Source organism: Etheostoma spectabile, chromosome 7 (assembly GCF_008692095.1).
Source record: "Etheostoma spectabile isolate EspeVRDwgs_2016 chromosome 7, UIUC_Espe_1.0, whole genome shotgun sequence".
In the NCBI taxonomy this organism is placed as follows: Eukaryota; Metazoa; Chordata; class Actinopteri; order Perciformes; family Percidae; genus Etheostoma; species Etheostoma spectabile.
Window position 1 is genome coordinate 1,212,608 of NC_045739.1, and position 25,278 is coordinate 1,237,885.

A 25,278-nucleotide genomic window follows, 5' to 3' on the forward strand; every position below is an offset into this window, starting at 1 on the left:
CTTCTGCAGCTGTCGGGAGCCTGTTGCCTTTTCCTATTGCAGATTTAGTACCGCCTCATGTCTGAGGCAAGCGTGGCTGGTCGTCATAGTGACGCTGCAGGAAACTGCCGTGACCTAACGTGATACACGTGGAAGGTGCGTTTGATTGTGGCTGTTTGCCAGAAGACACATTTAGTTTCTAAAGAAGCTAAAACACCGCTGGATAGACTACTGAAATAGTAGTTTATCCTGTTGCTAACAACGATGATGCAGTGAATAGTGATGATTCTCTCCAACCAATCAGCAGTCTGCAGGTTTTCTTGTCACCTTTTGGTATTGCCTTAGCTCGCTTGGAACCTCGATGGAGTAAAAAAAAAAAGTACCTGTTAACAGGTACCAGGGACTTTTTATCATCATGGAAAGGCGAGTGGGGTCGAGGCGACCAGATACCATGTAAAGGAAAAATTACATTAGTGTTTAATAATCAGATTTGTTTGAGGTGGTGTGAGGTAGTCAGAGACGTGGCAGGATATATTTAATGGAAGTCAGTGCTGAGTTAAAGTTAGAACCACAGGACTAATTTCTGACAATTTACTTTTCTGTTATCATATATAGGGCTGGGTATCAATCAAAAATTTTCGATACCGGTACCAATACCGATACCTTTACTTCGATATCGGTTCCTGAACGATACCTTTTCAATACTAGTTTTATAATATCAATTCTGAGAAAAAGAAAATCACACACATCAGAGTCAGAGGCCACTGTGAGGAGAATATAAAAATAACAGTGAAGATAAGGTTAGCTTTTTAACCAGCTGACCCAATGGATAAGCATATTTTTACAAACATGGACAAAGTATTGTCTGTAAATGTTAGCTTTTGATTTAGCTAGCTACGCAGCAATAAAATAAGGCTACACGCTAACTCAGCACGATGCACGTGTTAAGTTGCAGTAACGCTAATAAACATAAACTAGCCTGTTGAAATCCCAGACAAATTGCCGTCCTCGGTACTCTTTGATGAGGCGGAGTCCGGTGGTGGATATTTTGAATCACTCGGAGTCGGCTCTGGTTTTGCATTGCCCACGGGCGGCTGAGAGGAGGAGGACTGCGCAGGCTGCGCTGGCTGCGGTCCGCTCTTCTTGCAGTCAAACACTGTGCAACTTTCCGCTCTTAAATTGATCCCGTGCACATCAGGTGCTTCATCAAATTAGTCGTGTTGCCAGCCTTAGCAACAATGTCTTTTTTGCATATATTGCATTTCGCACTGTTGGCATCAATCTTAATAAAGTGAAGCCACACTTTTGATCTAGATGGCATTTTTAAGCGGTACAACGATGCTCGCAACCACTTCACAACAGATACACGTGAACCCCGTCTGTCGGCGTAACCACGTATGTATTTTTCCTGGGTGACGCAATCACGTTTAACGTTACAGCCAATCACCGAAACTTGGCACCGAAAGACGAGGCATAATTTGATACTGTGTAAAACCGAAACATTTCGGTCGGTACCATAAAAAAACCGAAGTTTGGTACCCAGCCCTAATCATATACATACTGTACATACATATCATTATCTTTCTTTCTCTTCAGTTTTCTGTCTCTACCTCTATCCTATTGTTATCAGTTGTCTGTTGTTTTTTTCTGTTTCTCGCAGAGGTCTGTTGTCCTTTTTTTTTTTTTTTTTTTTTTCTCATCCAGAAGTGATGACACATGTCCACTTCTCTACTTCCTCTCAAATTCTAAACATTTGCATTCCTAACATTCTAAAATACATAAAGCTTTCACAGATGCTTCCCCTCTGCTTGTATTACCAATGTCCAAGCTGAAAGCTGACACTGTCTGATTCTGCATTTGAGTTGGCTACACAAAGAAAAAACAGAGGTTTGCTTTTATGTAATGACTTCAGCCTGAGGGCACACAATGGAAAAACAGCAACACTGTTATATAACTTAATCGTAACAAGTGTTGCTGATGGCTATTAGTAATTAGCCTAGTTTATGGATGGATTATGAGACAATGGGCCCTTGGGCAAGGAGATGTAAAGGATTTCATATTTTCTTTTCTTTCCCATGTGGAGCGGAAGCACTCTATCCCAGGAAATTGGCTTGTTTTAAGTATAACTTCAGCTACAACATTGTACATTATTCAAACAAAACTAAATGCAACAAGGAGAAATGTGCATAAACCTATGGGTTCCCAACCTGACCGCTTTAGTGTATTAATTGGTGGTATTAACAATTAAGCCTGTTAAACCTGTTAATATTCACTGTGCCGTGGACGGCACACTTTGTCGCACTAGCGGCGCTGTTACCTCCACTCATTAACTTCTTTATAACTTTAAAGCATTAAATATTCATAATATACGGTCATGCGACACAGTTGAACGCTTAGCCTTGCAAGATTCAATTAAGCCCACACACAAAGCATAAGATGACTTATAGCAGTTCTACAATTGTAATCAAGTTAAAGGAAATAAAGAAATAGACTGAGCAGCTGGTGTTGAGTCGAGTGTGCATTCATACCACACATGCTGTGATGTTGGTTGAAAAGGTTTGCTCATGTTGGAAGGAAAGAACTCTTTTTCAGAGCCAAACTGACACTCCCGTCATAAATATTTTACAAAATACTGTCAGACAATATATTAACTATTGTAGAATACCTGAAGTGGAGCTGTTCAGCTATCAAATCTAAATGTATTTACAACTTTGACTCATTGCTCATGGGTGTACACTGCAGCTGTTCTATGTTGGATCAAAAATAAAAGGCTTATAAAAAATAAATCAAACAGATCAATATTAAAGGATCTGGAGTAGAAAACATCTTGACATCCGTGTCTGTTGACTGAGCTTTTTGATATACAAGAAATTATGGTAATGCAGTTTACAAGTGACCCAGTTTGCACCAAGCAAACAAAGAACCTTAACTTCATAATCAGAGACAGACTCAAGACTGGACATAACAGAAGGTGAACTACGTTTATGTATCTCACCTTCTAGTTAACCGAATTTGTGGAGAATGTACAACATATATACAAGTTAGGAATGCAAATGTACAACAACTTACATTGTATTAATAAAGATGTAAATATACCGATATTTATGCAAGTTGCACTCATTGCAGTTGTGACGTCTTATCTACCACTCAGTGATGAAGTGTTTAAAAACTTGATTTTTTTTTCATCGAAGCTATTGCAGCCTCTTAGAGAAGGTACTCTTCTGTTGGACCAGTGGGGGGTGGAGAGGGTGGTCGAGGTTGATAGATAATGATAGTTTGACCTCTCCACCACAGATTCTGTTTCTTCTTTGCAGCCAATAACAGAGCCAGCCTTCCTAAACAGTAATGTTGTTTCTGTACTGCTGCTGAAAGAATCCAGCAAGAAAAAAAATGAAATGAGTCAGTTTTCTGTTGCTGATGTGAGGTCTGAAGCTAATGGAATTTTCCAAGTGGCTATGTCTGATATGAACTGAGCTGGCTCGCTCAGCTAGTTAGCCTAACCTTACATTGTTCTTGACTTTTACACATGCATTTACAAAATACACGTGTTCCTAGTTTGTAGTATTTGTTGTACTTTTGCACATGGAAATAGACTTGTGTGCCTGCTCACACATTTTTTACACTCTTGGTCTTTTAGTTATGTTTTTACTCACACAGCCAGAATAATTGTGGATTATTACTAGGGATGAGCGAGTACAGCATTATCTGTATCTGTTTACCACATGAATTATCTGTATCCGGATCCGTACTCGGAGTGGGCGGGGCCTACACCGGAAGTGGTCATATTTAACCCGGAAGTGGGTCGGGTTGTCTTGAAATGGGCGGGGCTTTAACCGGTATGTTATTTAAGTATGCAATTGATATGAGTTGATCAGAAATTGTTATATTTATTGCTGATTAGAAAACTATTTACATGACAGCATCAAGCTTCAGATCAATGGTGTTGTCATGGTAACAAACTATATAGGCCAACAGTATATAACAAGTTTTGCAACAATAATTACAGCAATGTGGTTGCAATTATTAAGTAAAATGTAATGAACAAGAGTTTTCATACTCAATAATATAACTTTATTTTTTTAACTTTTAATTTTTCTATGATCAGTGTGATCAGGGGCGGCTGTGGCTCAGTGGTAGAGCGGTTGCCTGCCAATCGGAAGGTTGGTGGTTCAATCCCCGCCCCTGCAGTCATTGTCGAAGTGTCCTTGGGCAAGACACTGAACCCCGAATTGCCCCCGGTGCTGCGCATCGGAGTGTGAGTGTGTATGAATGTATATCTGATGAGCAGGTGGCACCTTGTACGGCAGCCCCGGCCACAGTGTATGAATGTGTGTGAATGGTGAATGTATCCTGTAGATGTAAAAGCGCTTTGAGCAGTTGTTAAAACTGGAAAAGCGCTATATAAATACATCACATTTACATTTACATTTACATCAATTTTTTTGAGTGTGAGTGAGTGAGTGAGGTTGGAATGTGTTTGTGTATCTTAATTTATAATATTATTCATTTATACCGCAACTGCCTTTTATTGTTTTTATAAAACACAGCAAGAAAGTTTCAGACATTCAAAAAAACTGGTTAGAGCCAGCAGGCAGTTTAAAAAAAAAAAAAAAAAAACTCCGACGGCAGAGATGCAACCCGAGTCCCATTCTACCAAGCACTATGTCTGAACCAACCCCACGGTTACCAGAAGTCTCCTGGTTGCTAGATACTAGTTCGCACCGAAGTATAAAACAAGCCTGAAGCTGAAGAAACCCTAAATATTAACAGAAAAATCCCCGCGGACCAGAAGGGGAGAGAGCTGTTCACTTCTCCGTGTCCCGTGTGCGAGTGAGAGGCACACAGCAACAGGAGTCTGTCTGTGTAGGGAGGGGCGCTGGGACTAGCCAATCACAGAATAGTGTAGGGGAGGGACGCTGGGACTAGCCTATCACAGAATAATGTGAAGGAGAGGCGTTGTCACTGGCACTGTGACTAGCCTATCACAGAACGGAGACACAGTCAATGGAGAATTTCATTGAATCCGAGTACAGATATTGACTCGCATTACTCGGATAATACTTGTACTCGGCAAAAGTGCTTTATCCGTACCGGATACTCGTTTCAGCCGGATACTCGGATCACCCCTAATTAGTACTCTTTGCCAAGAATAGCAGAAACATAATCTTGGAGAGAGAGAGAGAGAGAGAGAGAGAGAGAGAGAGAGAGAGAGAGAGAGAGAGAGAGAGAGAGAGAGAGAGAGAGAGAGACCCAATTTATTTCAGCTGTGATTCTGTTTCTCCAAATCAATCCTTGTCAAAGGCAGTAGAGACAAATAATCATCCAAACATAAATGAGACAAAAGCCCTTATTCTATTGAAACAAATACAGCAGTTAAACAGTGAAGTGGTGTATGGAGGGACGGTGTAATGCGACGAGGCTGGTGTGTATGAAGTCAATGTGCTGTACAGTAAGCAGCATTGTGCTGATGTAAGTCAGAACATAGGTACTGGCCTTGTTTGGAGCAGTGCTGTCTATAAGGAGAGCCGTCTCCACTAAATGGAATGGTGTTGTAGTGTCTTATCATTTGACATGTTAAATTAGGACTGGGTGATATTCTGAAAATCAGATTAGTGATTAAACAAAATATCTTAACAATTAGTTTTTAGATAAATAATCATCAATAATATGGATATAATGACTAAGTGGGTAAAGGCAAATAATAGAACAGCTAGAACTGGTAAATTCAGAAAATGGCATCACTTTACTGTAATGCAGCCATTAAAACCAGGAAAAGACACAGACTAACGGCAGCATTAATGTAGAGCCAAATGGTTTCTGTGATAACAGAATCATGGATGTTATCGTAAAATTGTGAACTTAAAAAAAGAAGCTATTAAACAGATTATATAAGGCTGTACATTGTCAGTAATTAAAGCTAACTGGATATTTGAAAAAATGACTGCCACCCACTGTAACTAACATCTTAAAATACATTTAAATCTTTTCTCCAGTGGACTTGGTGCAAGGCAACATTGGCCTGGTGGACTTGCAATACAGTGCTATAAACACTAAGGTCAATGTTCCGTCCTATTGTTGCATGATGGAGTTGAGTTTGCCGTATTATGTTTTCAGCATATCTTTTTAGCATGCAGTGAGGTTGTTCTGGACAGCTGAATCAATGAACTAACACTGTTATTAGTACTTCTTGTAGTCTTCTGCACAGGAGACAATCTGACTTAATTATAGCAGTTGCACAGGTAGTAAAGAAATATGGATGAGTTGCACACTATTTTTTTACAATAGTTTATTACCATTGCTGTTACGGCTGTTAATCTGATATATTGTGCATTCTTACTAAATACTGGTGGATTGTAAACCTTTTCTCATCACATTGACCTAATTTTGTGTGTGGGTCATATTCGGTCTTCTGCAGTTAAAAAAAATCTATATCTAAATTTATATTAATTTCCTTTAACTATGCTCTTACATTCATTTTAGTTTTTCCTATTCCGTAGCAAGATGTCAAGTGATCATTTTATTTGAATAGGCTTTTTCCATCATTAAATATATTGGGGGGACAACGAATGTTTGGTTGCATTACTCCTATGATTTTTGCGTTATGTTGTTAACACTTATTTCTCCTGTTCACCCCTTGTGGAAAAAACGTATCTTCAAATATTGTGTTTGAAGGCAAAAAGCCTTAAAAATCAACAGGTCATCCACCAAATCCTGTCGGTAAAAAAAATTAGCAGACGGTGTTGCAACTGTAACTCTGCTGAACTCTATTGTGCTCTACTGTATTGTGAGTGTGTGTCTCTTCCTCTGTGTCATTATCCTGCTGTTGTGTCTTCAGATATCTGTCTGCCTCAGCCACTTTGGATGACATTGCCCGCTCTGAAGCGTGAGTTGACCCCTTTCTCTTTTGTTTTCTTGTTTTGTTTTTGTACATGGGCTATAGTTTTTTATTTTGGTTTGCTTTTTGAGGAGTTTCTCTTTTTTTTTCGGGATCATCCATCCTTTTTTTCTTTTTGCTGTTATATTGTTGCTGTTGAATTCAGAAACATGTTTCTGCTTCATGTCAGAAAACGGCCGAACATAAATCATTTTTATTGTAGTTTAATTACTACTAAAACCTCCTTATTTTTAACTAAGCACTGCTTAAATGGTGAAGTGGTAAACACTTCCGTCAGTGTTCCTTTAGTTTGGAAGGGCAGCCATGTTGATGTGGGTGTGTTGGTTATCAGCCACACACACTTCTCTTCAAAATTGTATTTGCTCAGCCATCTGCCTCTGAGACTTGATATGTGTCTGGGTGGATCAGGTGATTATGAAGTTGGTTTGTTGTGTGTGCATACAGCCTGTGAGGGAGTGTTTAGTGTGTGTGGGTGTTTGTGTGTGATTTTGGATTTTATCTACCTGGGCGGCTGGGTGGGGCACCTGAGTAGAACCTGTGTTGGAAACCATGTATGTATGAATGAATGAATGAATGAATGACATGGATTTGTTATCCTGATTTTGCCATCATGCACTCTTCCATTTTAGTGAAATAAACATGCTCGCCACCATCCCAAGCCCTTTGGCTGCAGTGGGACATGCTGAATCATAGCTGCCCTTAATACCAATGGGTTTTCTCTCTGTGCTTTTGCAATCTGAGATGAACTAACTCTTCTTAGAAACGGTAGATGGTGGAAAGAGGAATTTCTTCTGCTAGTTGTAAATTATCGTAAGCTGTCAAATGTTGGTGTACTAAAAAAAACATTTTAAAAGAAAATGGAACAGGTAAAAAGGTGGATGCTGGGTGTTTTTTTTTCCGTACACCAGCCTTTTGGCACTTTGTTGCTGTGCCCTACATTCCTGTCACTGTATTTCTGTACAGTACTAACCATTTGGGTGGTGAATACCGCACTTTTACTTGTTTGATGAAGCAGTAACTTAAACCTGTTAGCTTTTGTGTTTGCTGTGGTCAAATTGTTTGGGCTAATTTGCTTCTGTCTTTTCCACCCTCCTGTCCATCCCCCCTCCCATCCATCTGCCTTGTTTTTCTCCATTTTGTTTATTTCTGCTTGCTGTCTTTACTTTCCGCTATCCATCTTCCTCCTTCTTTTTCCTTGGGCTGTATTTGTCTTCTCTTTTCCCTACTTTACCACCATCCTTCATCTTTCTATCATTTCTGTTCAATCATCTGTCCTCCTCTTCATTCTTTTTTGCTCCATTTTTCTCTTTGCATTCTCCTGCTCCCTCTTTCCCTTTATCTTTCATTAACCCCCCCCCCCCCCGTCTCTCTCTCTCTCTCTCTCTCTCTCTCTCTCTCTCCCCCTCCTCGCTCTCTTTCTGCAGATACAAGAAGACTCAGGAGACTCTTTCCCAGGCGGGACAGAAGACTAGTGCAGCTCTCACCACAGTGGGCACGGTCATCAGCAAGAGACTGGGCGACATGAGGTATGATGCAGGAAAGCCGACACTCTAGCTAGCCTACAAGAACAAATGAGCAGAGTGGACCATGTTGAAACTGTCGGCCACCGTAGCATCCCGGGTTTGAGCGTGTAAACACAATAGCCTCACTTCGGAAACTTGGATAACCCTGGTTTTTAGACTCTTAAATATGCTAGTTGGGTTGCTGCCATGGAAACCAACATACTGTGGCTTGTAAACACCTTATCCAGATTTCTGATTACTTTAAAACCAAAACAAGGTGTTTCATTATTTTCTGTCTTTTTAGAGATTTAAATGTTTGGCATCAGATCCAGCAGTGAAGGTCTACTGGTATGTCATGGAAGTAAGATCCCAGATGCAAAATTTAGATTTCAACTACTTGAATATGAAACAACATATTTGTTGATTTATTTAAAATAGTTGGACCATCCCTGTAATGCTGACAAGTTTTTTCACCCTGAAATCACACTTTGTAGTGTTTATTTTTGCTTCAAACTGCACAGGCTGGTCAGACACATTAAACATGTGAAAAACATTACTGTCACCCTTAAGTTAAGCGACAGAGCAACACTGCATCAAGTGTGATTGATGGAGAGAGAGAGAGAGAGGGAAAACATTTAGCGAAGGAAAAACAGAGACTCAGTTACTGCTACTGACTTTCATAACTAACATCTCTGCTGACACCTTTTTGATTTACACAACAATCTGGTGTGTGTGTGTGTGTGTGTGTGTGTGTGTGTGTGTGTGTGTGTGTGTGTGTGTGTGTGTGTGTGTGTGTGTGTGTGTGTGTGTGTGTGTGTGTGTGTGTGTGTGTGTGTGTGTGTGTGTGTGTGTGTGTGTGTGTGTGTGTGTGTGTGTGTGTGTGTGTGTGTGTGTTGTGTGTGTGTGTGTGTGTGTGTGTGTGGTGTGTGTGTGTGTGTGTGTGTGTGTGTGTGTGTGTCAGTCCCGGCATGTGTATCTTTGCTTCATCCACGGTGTTTATTCTGTAAATGCAAAAGTCATACTGTCATATTTCATTTTTCTTATTCTTTATTGTTGCTAAAACATGTAATTTGACATTAAAAAACATGAAGTGCACTTACACTTTGTAATGGAACTTAAACTGCACATTCATTCAGCTCAAAGATGGGTTACGTGCTGTCCCTGTCAACTACTGTCGGTTTGTGTCCTGATGCTGCTGCTTCTAGCTCACGCTCTCTCTCTTTTTGTTTCTAATCGCTGCCTTGGTTTGACCTGCAGAGCTCTACCTTTCTCTAATTCCTTTAGGTAAGACTAACACATCCGGGTACAACAACCAAGAGTAAAGTCATATAGTCATGAGGCTTGATAGTTTTTGTACAGACAAAAAGGGACTCATTATAGAGCTTGAGCTCTGCCATATTTGCTACTGATACTTTGACTTTTGCTTTTTATAACTATTATTGCTGCTATTACTGCTGGTATTTAATTCCCTCAGATTGCTTTAATGTATTTTGTCCCTAGCACATAGATGCTAATAGTAGCATGCTGTTCTTTGCTATTGATGATTTTGTTGACCAAAATTTATAGGAAACTATGTGACCCATGAAATAGTGTTTCCAACATGTTTTCTTCCCAATAGTGTGTGAGGAGTCTTCTTTGTGTATGTCAGTGAGCAAACATAAGATAATATTTTGCGAAATTAGCATTAACCTATGGGCAACTAATCATCTGGGTCTTTTATTTACAGTATTAATACAAAGCTAGTACTATTCCTATATAATAAGTGTTTAAAGTTATGTCAAGGGCAAACAACCACCTACAGCACTTTAATAATTGTACAATTTGTGTGTGTGTGTGCGTGCACTTGCTTTCTTTATAACACCTGCGTTTCTGTCTTCTCTCTTTAACGCTTACCAAGTAGCAACTATTCCATTCGCCACTCGATAAGTATGCCCGCCATGAGGTAAAGTAACATACCACCCTGTTCTCTGTACCGCTTCAGTTTAACTCAGCCTGCAGTGCTGCTTTATCTGTTGATGTCTGTGCTTGGTAGGATTCTGCTTTCTTGGACAGATTTAGCCATGGAATCTTTGAAGAAGAAGTAGTAATAATAGTAAAGGTTAAATATAATTCTGAGTGTACACAATCTTTGGCCCACAGTCCACATGTTGTGGGGGAACAACAATGTATTTCTTATGTTTCTCTATTTTTTAAGTCCATTTCATGGTTGAAATTTAACTTTTATGTCATCTTCTGCATCATTTTAAAATTTGGAACGGTTCTGTTTCAGTGTTGCTGTGTGGTCCTCTGTTTATGGGACAGTAACATATTCATAATAAACCAAAATTAAATTTTACACAGTCAACATGTTAGTATTAGATTAGTTTAGGACAATCTTAGTTTGGCTGCAGTGAAACGTAAAACAGTAAATTAGTTTTTCTTTCAATTCAACATATTGCATAAATACAGTACACAGAGTTCTGCATCACTCTGCCTGGACATGCTCATGTTGCATGCAGACACTGCCACTAGCCAACAAAATGACACCGCCCGTTGTACAGCGCATCATATGTGAACTATAGGCAAGTTGCCTTATCAAGATAAAATCCTGTTAAAAATAAAAGTACAAATGTATGTGTTTGAGATAAAAACAGCATTTTAGGTGTTGGGTTGACTGTCTATTCAGGGCTCTGATGGACAGGGGGACAAATGAGACATTTTATAAGCACATACTATTGATTGCAGATGTATTTAGTCAGATATTTTTTTAGGTCACAATTGTCTTTATTTACCCTGGTGTCATTGCATGTCATGTAAACGTGTGTTTGTGAATGTAACGTGTGGTCTCTGTTTTGCAGGAACTCTGCAACCTTCAAGTCCTTTGAGGATAAAGTTGGGAACCTGAAGGTAGGCCTGTAGGGCTGCTGCCGTAGGCCTTGATGTGACACTTTCTGCCTCCATGTCATAGTAAGACCCAGTGTTTCCACTACCAGTTTTTAGTTGCAGTGAAGTGATCCATGCCATGTGATTGTCAAGATGTCTGTAGTTCTAGTTGCCATCTTTGTTTGATTGGGAGTTAAAGGTTTCCTTATTTCCATGTTTATTGAAAGATGATTTTATTCTATAATTATTTTAAAAGTAACTACAAGTAGATTAGATTAGATAATACTTTATTCATCCCACAGTGGGGAAATTCCCTTATTACAGCAGCAGCGGTTTTCTACAGTAAAAGCAAAAAACAAGTAAAACACACAGACAATGAGCAGACAGTATAGACTGAATGTAAGGTGGTCTCAAATAAAGGTATTGCAAAGTGCTGTTGCCATAGTACAAGAAACAATATTGCAGTGTAAGTAAGTGATGTTAAAATTAAATATGTAATTAAAATAACATAGCAAAAGTAGGTAACTATAATATAAATTATATTTACCTGTGACCATAAATAATACTGAAAAAGTAAGGACTTGAAATGGAAAAATATAAATACAGATAATAAAGATATTCAGAGAATGTGTGGACTAAATGTAAAACAGGAACAGAACTACAACATTATCAGGTTGTGCAGGTGTTGTAGAGTCTGACAGCGGCCGGGATGAACGACCTGCAGTACCTCTCCTTACACCGTGGTTGTATCAGTCTGCTGCTGATGGAGCTGCTCAGGGACCCCACAGTGTTGTCCATGATGGATGTCAGCTTAGCCAACATCCTCCTCTCTCCTACTTTCTCTATTGGGTCCAGAGGACAGTCCAGGACAGAGCTCGCTCTCCTGATCAGTCTATTGAGTCTGCTCCTGTCCCGGTCCAAGCTGCCCCCCCTCCAGCAGACAGCAGCATAAAGGATTTCAGAGGTCACCACAGAGTCATAAAAAGTCCTGAGGAGAGTCCTGCACACTCCAAAGGACCTGAGTCTCCTCAGCAGATGGAGGCGGCTCTGAATTTGTAGCTCTCCACCAGCTGACAAAGTCCCTGATAACCAACCTGTATTCTAGATCGTTCCTTTCAGAAACACATCAAACAACGGCTGTGTCATCAGAGAACTTCTGGATGTGGCAGTGGGTGGTGGTGTTGTGAGTGAAGTCTGAGGTGTAGACGGTGAAAAGGAAGGGGCACCTGTGCTGCAGTGCACCACGTCAGACACACAGTGATGGAGCCTCACATACTGTGGTCTGTTGGTGAGGTAGTCCGTAGTCCATGCAGCCAGGTGTTGGTCCACTCAGGCATTCTCCATCTTCACTCTGAGCAGCAAAGGCTGGATGGTGTTAAAGGCACTGGAGAAGTCAAAAAACATGACTCTCACAGGTGTAGCAGAGATCTATGCAGCAGGTAGATCACTGCGTCGTCCACCCCAATCAAAGGCTGGTAAGCAAACTGCAGGGGGTCCAGCTGTGTGCCCACCAGGGGTCAAAGGTGACGTAGGATGATCCTCTCCATGGTCTTCATCAGGTGAGAAGTCAAGGCAACAGGCCTGAAGGGGTTCTTGGGGCGCAGCAACTTCGGTACCAGGACCACACAGGAGGTCTTCCACAGGGCTGGGACTTTCTCCAGGCTCAATTTCTGGTTGAATAAGTGCCTGAACACACCACAGAGCTGGTCAGCACAGTCCCTGAGGAGACTTGGGCTGATGCCGTCTAGGCCCAGGGCCTTCCTTGCCTTGATCTTCTTAAGTTGACTTCTCACCTGATCATCTGTTATGGAGGAGGGGGTGGAGGATGACTGGGGTGTGAGGATGGTGGGAGGTGGGTCTCAGGGAGGGGGGAGGTTGAACTGATGAGCGGGATGAGGGGGGAGGAGCAGGTTGGTGGGCTGATTGTTGGTGATGGTCGTTGAAGGCTGAGAAGGGGGGGAGGGGGAGTAGGCCAGGGGAGGTGTGAAAGAGGGGGCTGGGGGGTGTGAGGACGACAAGGGGGCATTTAATTTCGGTAGATCATTACCAAGTTGACAAACATTTTGTAAGACTAAAGTCTAAAGGGCTATATAATAACATGTAGGCATGTCAATCATAAGTTTTGTCAAGATATGATATATCAATCCTTTGGACAACAATGTGATAATTGCTGATATCACAAAGTATGGCGCAATACAGTTTGGATTTTATTCAATTCCGGGGCCTGCAATCTATTTAAGTCAATATTAATTCCTATTATCACAACCCGTTCTATATATATCAACTCACGAAAAGCAACTAAACTACGATTTCGACTCAAGGAGACAATTTAAGCTACATGAGATGCAACGACCGTCACTCTCACTAGCCACTTTGGTTCCAGGTCTTAAATCATTTTTAACAGGTCTTATCTTTTCTACGTCAAAGTAACGCTACCTCTAATGCTCTTTGAAATGTTCCCGCAGCGCTTTAAAATGTTTGTTTATAATTCTGAGCTGCATTACTATTACAACTACAAAGGTGACCAACATGCAATCGAGCCACCAGTCCTATAATGCCATTGAGGAGATCAGGGAATTGTTTCACTTTTTTGTGAAATAGGTCTTATTTCATTCATAATGGCCTTAAAAAGGTCAGGTGCAATGTAGCAACCCTGTAACAGAATTAAGTTACTTGTATCATACTGTAGTCAGCTTTACTCAAATAAAATTTAATAGTGGCTAGTGAAAATGCTGAGTGGCTAGTAGCTAGCCACATTAGCTGGTGAGCAAAGAAGTTAATGTCAAGCCCTGGTTCCATCCCTAATAACATGTACAACTTTTGTTTGACTATTTCATTTCATAAGAGATGCAGGTCAAATCCATACTACATACTAATATACCACATGTTTATCATCATAGTGTACTGTTTTAGCAGTTAGTATGTTGGCTGTTTCCATTTCCTTATGTAGAATGTAGAATAGTATCCATTACAAATTATTGCACAATATTTAGATATATATTCTACTTAAAACTTGCATAGGTTTAACATGTATTATGATTTTGGGACACACTGATGGATTTTAAATGTAGTCAAAGTGTCTTTTCCCCGACAGGAAACAAACTGAGTCAGTGTGTGAAAGCTGCCGATCAATAACTCCTGCCTTTGACAAGGATTGATTTGGAGAAACAGAATCACAGCTGAAATAAATTGGGTCTCTCTCTCTCTCTCTCTCTCTCTCTCTCTCTCTCTCTCTCTCTCTCTCTCTCTCTCTCTCTCTCTCTCTCTCTCTCTCTCTCTCTCTCTCTCTCTCTCTCTCTCTCTCTCTCTCTGTCTCAGTACAAGGTTGTGGGCCCCAAAGGAAATGGAGAGGCTGTCACCTCCCCCACTGACACCACCCCCACTCAGGAGAACCCGCCTTTCTGAACGCATCCCCCCCTCTGCCTCTTCCTCCTCCTCGCCGCCACCTTCCTCACGACCTGAGACTGTACTGTTATTGCCTCACATCGCAGAGTCAGCCCTCCCCCTCACCCACTCACCACCACTCCGATGCCCCGAGGTCTGTAGACGCAGGCGGACGGGGGTGAAGGACTCATGGGTTTGGGATGGGATGAGCGCTTCCATCACTACTGGTCCCACGGCCTCCAGTCCTCTGCCTTGCTGTCCAGGAAAAAGGAAAAATGTCTAAACCTGAGTCATTTCCAGACCTCGTTACCTTTGTTAGCCTCTGCTTCCTTCCCATCAGAGCTCTTTGATAGTCCATATGAGTCAACTGTTGTCTCCTGCACTCTTCACAAGCCTTTTTTTAAGCAGGGAGTAACTCACCTGGCTAAAGATAAGGCTAAAAGGCATTATTAAGAAGTCAGGCTCTTAAACTCAATGAGAAGTTTCACATTTAATTCTGGGATTGGGTGGTTGTTAAGATAACGCTGCAGTTACTCTGCAGGTGCATTTTATGGGCCCCAACCGGATCTCTGCAGACTGAGGGCGGGGGAACATTTCACAGGTGGTCTATACTACTAGTTCTGCCTTCTTGTTTTCTGACTACTGTAGTGTACTTAAATCATGCATTCACACTGTGACCACATACTATTGTCACCACACTACCCCCAGTTTTCTCTAAAACTTGTACAGTTATCTTCACAGCTCAGTGAATGCCCGCCGTGTGAACGCAGGCTACACCTGCAGGTTAGTGGTTTGACTGGGGGGGGGCGTCCAGCACATCTCACCCCTCTTAGACCTTCTACTGCTACATGCATGTGCATATTTCATCTCAGTTGTACCATAATGACCATGCAAAGAAGACCGAGGTCTCGCGTAACACACTAAAAACAGCCCCAGGATGTAAAAATGGAAAAAACAATCCTCAAACCATTTTGTATTACAAACTATTTTACACTGCTTTGCATAATGTTTTTACATAACTTTTATCAATATGTATAAATATATATGAAATATAATAAATATGGTTAATTATGCTGCCAAATGGTAGTAATCAGGTGTGGTGGTAAAAGGGGGGGCGAGGCTAAACAAACTTCAGTGGGTCAGTTTCACAGACATGACTTCTTGTCAGTTTAAAGTACATGTGTGCTCTGAAATCTGATAACATGTCTGCGAAGCTGACTCGTTAAGGAGCTGCAGTCGTTTCGGACAAGAAGGGATATTAATCAAACTGGTTTCTTTTGACAAACTGGACCTGGGTGTGCTGCCGCAGCATCTTTAATCTGCCATTGGCAAGTCAGACTAGAAACCTGTCAAGGGTTGAATAGATGTTGAAACCACTTTGCCCGTTTCTTTTTTCCCCTAGTCCAACTGGTGTTCCTTCCTTCCTACACACAGAACTCAGTTGGAGACGATGCGTTGCTTTGTGCACTACCCGGTGAATGTGGACGCTTCTCTATCGGCCTTAATCTCTTCATTACATGGTTCACCTATTAGAGCTGGTAGAAAAGCAACGGTTGTTGGTTTGTTTTTCCTTTTATGTTCCATTTCCTTTAAAGGCTCTCTAAGCGATTTCACACAATTTTTTAGGCTCCCTGGTAGCTAGCAGATAGTGAGGAGATGTTTGCTGTGACACAAATATTGTAGCTTAAAAAAACACGTGACATCGCTTAGAGAACCTTTATGTTGTATAGACTTCAGGTTTTGTTGAAGAGGAGATAGCATTGAAATATTCAGATTGTGATTGTCCGACACGCCACAAAATGTGTCATGGAAAACTTGTTGCCATAAAAAAAACTTTACCCACAACCCCTTACTGCACACACACACATGCTACTAAATGTGCTGATAGCACACACGCGCTGCATGAGGCCAAACTAACACTTTTTGTACCAAATCACTGTAGCTCTTATTGTTGTGAGCTATATATATAATTATATGAAATTGTGACCGTCACGTTTCTACTAAAAAACGAAGGTCGAAATGTTTTTCTTTCTTCTTATTAAAGTTGCTGATACAAGGCTAACATTGCTTCTGGTGGTTTGACAAAAGGTAACACTACAGTAAGCAAATTTTCCCAGAAAAAATACAGGGCAACTCTTTGACAAATTGCCAAAAAGCGTTGGTCAGTCTCAAACTATTGGTAGACTTTCTCAAGGCACTGAAGGTTTTTTTTTTTTTTACCTATTGCAGCTACAAAATGTTGCTCTTGTATCCTGGCTCAGCTTCAGTGCAATGTCTCAAAATGTCCAAATGTTTATTATAAACTGAAAATATGAGTTCTTATATACATTAAATGTTTTCAACAGTGTAAGCCAAAACCTCCCAACCAACAACAAAGAGCGGTCAGTGGCGGAGCTGGGCTTCAAAGAACAAACATGAAATGACAATAACAGCGCTTCACAACAAACACAAAACATCCCGGCTTCAAAACTGCACAAGTGTATTTTTTGTTTTTCGTGTTATTGTGTTGTACATTTTGGTAGTTAATATATTCCCGTTAGTGAACTTGTGTTTTCTTTTGGCTTTTCCTTCTGTAAGGAAATTTGGACTTTTAGAGAGGATTTATTTGTACAAATAATTTGTCATCAGTTTAAAAATAAGTTGCCAATGTTTAAATATCTGTTACAAAATTCTCTCTTTCTGCCTCTGAATTTCAAAGTCTCTGGCTTTCTGCTTCTCCAAGACGCGTACTACAAGAAATATTCTGAAATCATTTACTTAAGAATCCTAAAATCCTATTTTTCTTACACAAAGTGGATACATTCCCTCATACTTAAGTGCTTTTTGTAGGGCAATTATATCTCACTCTGTACGAGAAAAATACGATTTTAAATACTGAATTGAATGACTTATTTTAAGATGGATTTCTTTTTTCTTTTTCTTTTTTTGCAGTGTAGCGGTCGGCTGTTTAAAGCTGCGATCGGTTTTGGGGGACTGATGGATAGATATTGGATAGATGTTATAAGGAACTTTTGTTTTGGGTGCCAGCTGCTGCACAGGAGAGTAGAGCACTTCAAGCTTTATTTAGGCCCTGGGCCTAGCTGATATAGTGTATCAAAAGGGATCAGATTTGGAAGACTATGGTGAATTAATTTGTTTTGTTGTATATGTTTGGATATCAATAAAGCATTCCTTTAAATGATTTGAGTGGTTTTTGGTCAGTATTTTAAATCTGCCCTTCTTGAGATCTGCTTTAATTAACACAGAATTTACAAAGTTTATTAATATGACTAATGCTAGAATCTGAAACTGGATTAGTTGTCCATAATATTTTGTCATTGTTTTGGATAATTTGTATGTATAAATTAATACATATTTGATCACAAAAAACAATTTGTATATAAATTGTCATCTGTAGTCTGAATTTGATGGGTTCTGTTTCAAAAAGAAACTAATTGGAAACATTTTATTACAAATTCAATGATTGGCACTGGGTCACATTTACTAATTTGGGAACTTTTTAAGAAAAACCGCGGTCTTACAGAAAGCACCTTTAACACTTGATGCTGAATGGGTGTCGCCATCTGTGGGACCTTTTAATTTATGATAATACTAGAGTGTTGTGATTGTGCATTCACTATATCACTAACACTACATTGTGTGTGTGCGTGTATATATGGGCTTAATAAAAGGTCTACACAAATTAAAAGTATGATACAGTAGTATTACAATTACACAAACTGATCAGTAAGATATGAATTCAGTATACTTTGTACAGCTGATTCATTCTTACTAGTACCCATGTAATGTTACACAGCTGTTTGCAACATGGCTCGATTTGCAACAGTTTAATTCGATGCAATCTATGGTAACGCCCCACTTTAAACCACTGTACAGTCTGTGGTTACAAGAAAGTGTAAATAGCTCTGTAAAAAATTAAACAAAACAGTAGTTCCCTGACCGGGAATCGAACCCGGGCCGCGGCGGTGAGAGCGCCGAATCCTAACCACTAGACCACCAGGGACAGCTTACGAATAGAAGTTGTTAATTGTTCAAATAGCCAATGTCCAACTATACGTGATAGAGTCAGTGCTAGCTTGTTGGTCTAGCTTCACCGATTACCTTTAAAGGTAAAATATGTAACTTTCTGCCGCTAAGCGTCTCTCAAGTCAAAATAATGGATGGTAGTCACGGACTTTCGGTGACCTTGGGAAGTTGAGTGGAACTGTGAGAGTTGTAGTATTCACTGTTAATCATATCGCCAATTAGAACGCATCTCTTCACGGACGAGTTTACCCATTCAAGTGTATTCACGTTACGTTTAGTAACGTTTAATGCTATTCATGTCATTCTAATAAAATAACTGCAGTTTTCCCAACATAATCACGTTTTTTTTTATTACCAGTTAGCTAGTGTGCCAGCAAGCTAACATTAGCCAGCAGCTAAAACCACACTATCACAATATATTTCACATGTCGATGTCATCTTTTGGATGTTTTCATGGCCACAACGGGGTGGGGACGGGCTTTGTTGTAACGTTACTCACATAGACTGTTAAGTCTACTTAACGACACTACAAGTGTGGGTGGGGAGGCTGGGGGAATCTCTTTTCCTAGCGAAGACGTCCGATAGCTGATGTTGTGCACCCATAGACTGTATATATTGATGCACAGAGTATCCGATTCGGCAAAGAGCTACACATGCGGAAGTAACTTAAACCTGCATTCTATCTGAATTCCAGCAGAGGGAGACACGCGGGGTTGCAAAAGGAGGTCGGAGAAGGGTATGGCAGCCTGGAGCGTCCCATGTCATCCGTCCGGTCTCATGCGGTCCCGTCTCATGCGGAGGTGTGTCCAACAGCAAATTCAGAGGGTCAAAAATACAAAATCGCAAATCGCATAATCAGAAATGAGCAAATTATATGTATGGCAAAGTTGTTACTTTAACAGTTTTTAACGTTTTTTCAATTGATTGCAACAAATGTGGTCACGAATTTACCCGTGACTCCATCTGTAAAATTATTCGCGATTTCGTTTTTTTTGACCCTCTGGATTTACCGTTGGACACAACTCCGCATGACACGGGACCGCATGAGATGGGACGGATGACATGGGACGGATGACATGGGACGCTCCAGGCTGCAGCCATATACTCTTGGTTTCTATAGACGTCTATGGCAAAATGACCCACTTCTCACTTGATTTATTACCTCAGTAAACATCTTCATGAATAGTTTATGGTCTCAATCGCTAGTTTTAACTCTTCTGCAACACAGAATAATGATGTTTTTTTTTTTTAAATTACCGTCTTTTTGATTTTAAAATCATTGGGGGGGGATTAGGTCGTGGTGATTGACAGTTCTCAGCCTGTCAATCATGACAGAGTGTTTAGCAAAGCTTGTCCATGACATGTGAACTTCATTCTGGGGGTTGACCACGCTTTTCGTCATAGTGACTGTGACACTTTCCTCGCCTAATTCAGCGTTCAGTTGTACAAGACACTCAAAGGAATTGTCAGTTTTAAGTAAGTAAGGTTACATTTGTTTTAGTACCGTTTTTGTTAGCCAACGTTAGCATCTGTTATAAAAAGTTAAAAAACAATGTTGTGAAAACAATGTGTTTCTGTTTTATGTATGATGCAGCCAGGTTAGGAAAATATGCATTATCTCTGTCCCTCACCTTCCCCCTCTTTTCCTCTGAATGTAAAGAACCACAGGTCAAGACTGGCATTTATCATATGGAAAGGAGTTTTCCTGCTACGCACCAAAAGGTGGCCTACTGCCCCCTGCCCCCTAGGCTAGGCTAAGACAAGACAATGTTGATTAAACTGAATTGATGTTAGAGTTTCACATTCACACAACAGACAATTTTGATCTGTAGCCAAAAACGACCTCCAAAGGGGCAGAGTTTGAAGACTTGTCCTCCCCCATTGGACAGCAAAGAGCATGTTGCCATGCCAACGATGGACCAATAAGAAAGGATTTGAATGCACTGGGTGAAAAGGAACTGCCCCAAGGTGCAGGGGATAAATGGGTGTAATTTAGGAATATTCAGGACTGGTCTAATGTGACTCCATCATGGGGGAAGCATGGATCAAGTCTGCTGTCAGCTGCAGTGTTATTATGTTGTTTGTGTCTTATGGTCTTTGTCTTATCATCTTCATCATTCTGTTGCATTAAACCTTTTCTTGATTCTCAATTGGACCTCAGCCTCCTTCCAACAAACACAAAGTTAGTTACAAAATTCTAACAGTTGGTGACCCTGACGTGATTGCTGAGTAAAAGGACGGAGAAAACTCAAAGAATGGAGCCGGTGGTGCTAAATCTCTCATGCAGGCCCATGAATTAAAAGGTAAGGCAGACCTGTTTCATCATAACTTGGCATAGTTTATGTGGGAAGTATTAGGCATGAGAGACCCAGCAACCATCAGCTCGTAAGTCTGTTCAAATCTGAAAAGTAATTAGGCTAATACTAAATTGAAAGTGTTGAAAGTGATAAGTCAAAGCAAGTGTTTGTGTAATTGTGCGTGATTGTTAGTATGTGATCTATGTAATGTTAAAATGCCTGTGAGGAAGGTCTGGAATTTAAGTGCACATTAGAAGTCCGATAGACAGCCAGGTTTAGAATCTCGTTGAATTTTAGATAAAAAGACCGATAAGGGACAGCGACAGAGTGATAGTCTCTGTGAGGAGCAAATACAAGTCTTTTTAAAGGCAGTTTAACAGACTGTGAGATTGTGGGAGCTGGATTAACCGGCATTGCGGTGACAACGGATACTGTGTCCCAGTCTAATGCGTCTTAGTTCTTTTTAGAAAAATCCTGTGGGGAAGGTGAGACGTTCTTCCAGAGAATCTTGCCCCGAGAGTGTGAAAAGCCACACTAGTTGAAGTTAGTTGAAGCCACAGGAGGAAAAAGCAATTTTTCTTTCTTTGTTCAAGATTTTGGTCTCTCAATCTGGGAATTTTTCCTTGGGAATTCTTCTGAGAGCACAGGAGCGGAGCGCTGTTATGTTGTTTCTGTAGCTGAGTTCAGCAAGACCTGCTTGGAGGGCATAAACTTACAGGAAAATCAATGAAAAATAGGAACAATTAAAACTAGTGTAATGGGTGTGATGTCATGGCCCTGTGAAGGCGGAGGTTATTTAGGGACACAGGTAATGCGCGCTCCCTCCCTCTCTCACGGCTCGCAGTTCAGGAAGGGTAGCGGAGTGTGTGCGACGCATGCAGGCCAAATATTTCAGATGTTTAGATGAGCTCAATCTTGGAGCAGAGTAACGGTCATAATGACATTAAAATCATGCTTTGGGTCTGAATGAAACCTAAATGATTTGAAGGACTGTCTGCAAGTGCAATATTGTCTGTCATTGTTTTTCCCACATTAATTTAAAACAACGGGCATTTATTTCTATAACTTGTTTTCTTTGCTTAGTTGGGTTTGTTTTGTTCTTTTGAAATATTATCATTATTAAAGGATAAAGTGCAATATCGCTGACGGGCGCGGCTCAATCTTAGGGCTGGTTAGAGACTTAACGATAGCTTTAGAGACCCCTAATTGCTTACTAGTGTTGTTTGACGTATTGCCTTTTATTATTCCCTACATGCGATTAATGTTTGAGTTGTGTACCACTGCACAAAGTGTGCAGTGGTATTTTGTTATATTGCTCTTTTATTGTGTGTATTGGGTCCTAACGCATATTAATAGCCTCTAAATTATTCCAGTGAAATTTTGCTATTTTTATAAGGTGATTGCACCAGTGCCATTGCACTTTATTTCTTTCTTTTTTTAAAGTCGCTACTTTGTCCACGCTGGCGCTGTTTGCTGTTTTTTGCTAGTGTTTTTAATCTATGCAAACTGTGAATAAATTCCATTTATATTTTGTACGTGGCCTCCCGCTCCGGTTTGTTCTGGAAACTTACCTGTTTTCAATCACTATGCTTGGGATGTGAATACTGTAATTAATTGTGTAAGGTTGGTTGTGTTACATTGGAAGTTTAAGAAGGTGACTTCAGCAGTGTCGATTGTGAATATAAATAACTCATTGTATGAATAACTGGTTTGTTGACTTGGGAGCGTGCATGTGGTTTTAAACGGGAGGGTAGCAGTTAAAAACGTATGAAAATGTGTCAACTCTGAACCATCAGTCAATCAGTTCTGTAGTGGGGCAAAAATGCCTGCTAAACGATTGAACATTTTAATTAATTTGTTTCATTTGATTACATCTTCTATTTCATGTTTGGTGTTGTCCTATGGGGACAAAGATTGGGAATACATTTGTCTTGTTTAACTTTAAAATTATTTTTTCCTGTTCCCTGATTGTCAATTCATTCTTTCAAAACCTCACTTTTATTGTCTCCTGTGTTAATAAAGGACTGAAAAGGAGGCACCGGGGGTTTTCACACCTCATTTACACTATAGATGCAGACAGATTAAATCAATACATACAGTGGTGCTCAAAAGTTTACATACACATGCTTAAGTTGACTAAAAAGAGGAATAAAAAAATCATGTTTTGGAAATTTATTTTAATACCTAAATTAAAAAATGAGGTAAAATCCAACCTTTAAGGACACCAATTTTCTTTGTGAATGAATAACGTATTGTAAATAAATAAATGTTCTTATTTAAAATACAGGGGTCATAAGTATACATACCCCTATGTTAAATTCCCATAGAGGCAGGCAGATTTTTATTATTAAAGGCCAGTTATTTCCTGGATTCAGGATATTATGCATCCTGATAAAGTTCCCTTGGCCTTTAGAATTAAAATAGCCCCACATCCTCACATACTCTTCACCATGCTTAGAGATAGGCATGGTTTTATTTCAGTTAGACTAATACCTGGTTTGATTTGCATTGAGAGATGATTTTATAGAAAGTATCCCATGCCTGTAATCTGTTTTTCTTTTTCCATTTCTTTTATTCTTTTGGTTTGGTGTTTTGAGTAACATTGTGTCTGAGTGAGTTGATAAAGGTCATTACAAGTCAAATTAAGCATTCCAGTAAAGTCAACTGAAAAGTGGTGGGAACATAAATTGAGCTGCTTTCAGCAACTTGACATTAGAAGAAAATGTACCAGAGAGGAGTTATAGCTTATTAGGGTTTTAAATGGATACATTAGTAAATGCATATTTGGCATTTTGACTCAAAATTGGTTTGTTTTTGACTTGAAATGATAAATAAGAGGTTCCCACATTTTTTAGTTCATTGCAGTTATATTCATTCTGAACTTTGTTTTCCATGATTTTTGTTTGGGTTTATTCTTTTCTTTCACTCAAACTTTTGATTTTCTGTAGGGGTGGGGACGCATTTTTTTAGTTAAGACAGTAGCTTTTCTACTGTTGTTTCTCTTTGATTAAATTTTTTATTTTTACTCTTTATTTTTAACAAAAAAAAATATATATATACAGTATATAGTGAAGAATTGCGGTGGTTTTATTCTTTGAATATGTGTATTTGTGATTGGTGGTATGTACGTAGATTTACAATGGACTGATGATTTTGGACGGGTAATTTAATATTTTTTGCCCATTGGGTTAAGGACTTTGGAAAACACAGAGACCAAGGAAAACATGTCTCCCTCCATGATAAAGTAATGGACAAACTCATCACAGTTCTTTCCTCCCAGAATGAAACACTAATATGACTTTTGAAAAACAAAAAGTCTGTCAAAACCATTTATTTACAGGTGAAAGCAGAGACTGGTCCGCCCTGATGGCTTCAGGTGTTCAAGAAATCCAGATCCAGGTGGAACAAGTTCATTCTGGGTGCTGTTGACTACCAGCGCTGCAGTGAAGGACACCCCATACCGTATGGGATCACCAGTCCAGACGTCGACGGAGAGCTTGAAGCGTCACTGTTGCTGACTTCCTGCGGTGGCTCCTGACACTGCCAGCATAGAGGAAGGAGACTGGAGTCCCCTTCCTGAAGCTGACTTCTGCTGACCAGATTATCCCCAGGTGCTGGAGTGAAGGCACACCTAGGTGGTCCATACCTATGTTTCCCCAGTTACACCCGCCATGACATCCACACCAGGTGTAGGACGTGAAGGGAAGGTCCTGATTCCATGATGAGTTCCACTCAGGGGAACGCTAAGCATGGCGTCTTTTTCTTTCCGTCTGGATGTTTCTGAAACAAAGTATGTTTCAGAAAAGGACGGAAAAGGAGGGTGTTGATAAAAGGAAGGTGTGTTCAGTCACCTCCCATCCATTTAGCCAATTCTTCAGAAAAAGGAGGGTAAGGACTTTTTACAGCAGCGGCAGCCGAGTGGGCGCACAAATGTGACATCATGGAAAGCGCCTTGGCCTGCTGCAATCTAACAATGAACCAGCAACGATCTGAGATTTTGTCCTCAGAGACTTTCTTTCCAGATTAGACAATATTGAACAAGAAACTTTCGAAAATCTGGATTTCAGAATAATTTCCTCAAATTTGCCATTTAGAGAGATTTCAAACCAGCTGATTGCATTACAGAGTTGAGATTAAGTATAAAGTTACTTGTGCAGATTTGGATTAGAAAGTTACATTTAGTTAGGAATTGATCTGTTTTCTTCTGATTATACATGTTTATGTTGATGTGCTATTCTTTTGATTTAGAGATTTTAAGTTGTTTTTTTTTCCTTCCTAGATTTTTTTTTTTGTTCTCCTTCCTGTTAAATGATTTAAGTTCCCATTGTTTTTC

General features: G+C 40.1%; 1 protein-coding gene and 1 non-coding gene across 22 annotated transcripts in view; one reads left to right on the plus strand and one right to left on the minus strand.

The window, feature by feature from the left end:
* Nucleotides 1–17,754, plus strand: part of tpd52l2b (tpd52 like 2b) — a 32,909-nt gene extending 15,155 nt beyond the window's left edge. For 2 of the 21 annotated variants that reach the window (XM_032520151.1, XM_032520158.1), the window contains 5 exons: nucleotides 8,299–8,400; nucleotides 9,634–9,660; nucleotides 10,274–10,318; nucleotides 11,214–11,262; nucleotides 14,557–17,754. In XM_032520151.1, coding sequence (XP_032376042.1) covers nucleotides 8,299–8,400; nucleotides 9,634–9,660; nucleotides 10,274–10,318; nucleotides 11,214–11,262; nucleotides 14,557–14,643 — 310 coding nt within the window. In that variant the 3' untranslated portion in view covers nucleotides 14,644–17,754. Of the gene's footprint in view, nucleotides 1–6,814; nucleotides 6,863–8,298; nucleotides 8,401–9,633; nucleotides 9,661–10,273; nucleotides 10,319–11,213; nucleotides 11,323–14,556 lie in introns of all 21 variants that reach the window. The other 19 variants (XM_032520162.1, XM_032520169.1, XM_032520152.1 and 16 more) reach the window with 13 other exon arrangements.
* Nucleotides 17,755–18,553: 799 nt separating this feature from the next.
* On the minus strand, nucleotides 18,554–18,625 carry trnae-cuc (transfer RNA glutamic acid (anticodon CUC)). The gene has a single exon. It is a non-coding gene; the product is annotated as a tRNA-Glu (tRNA).
* Nucleotides 18,626–25,278: the final 6,653 nt, after the last annotated feature.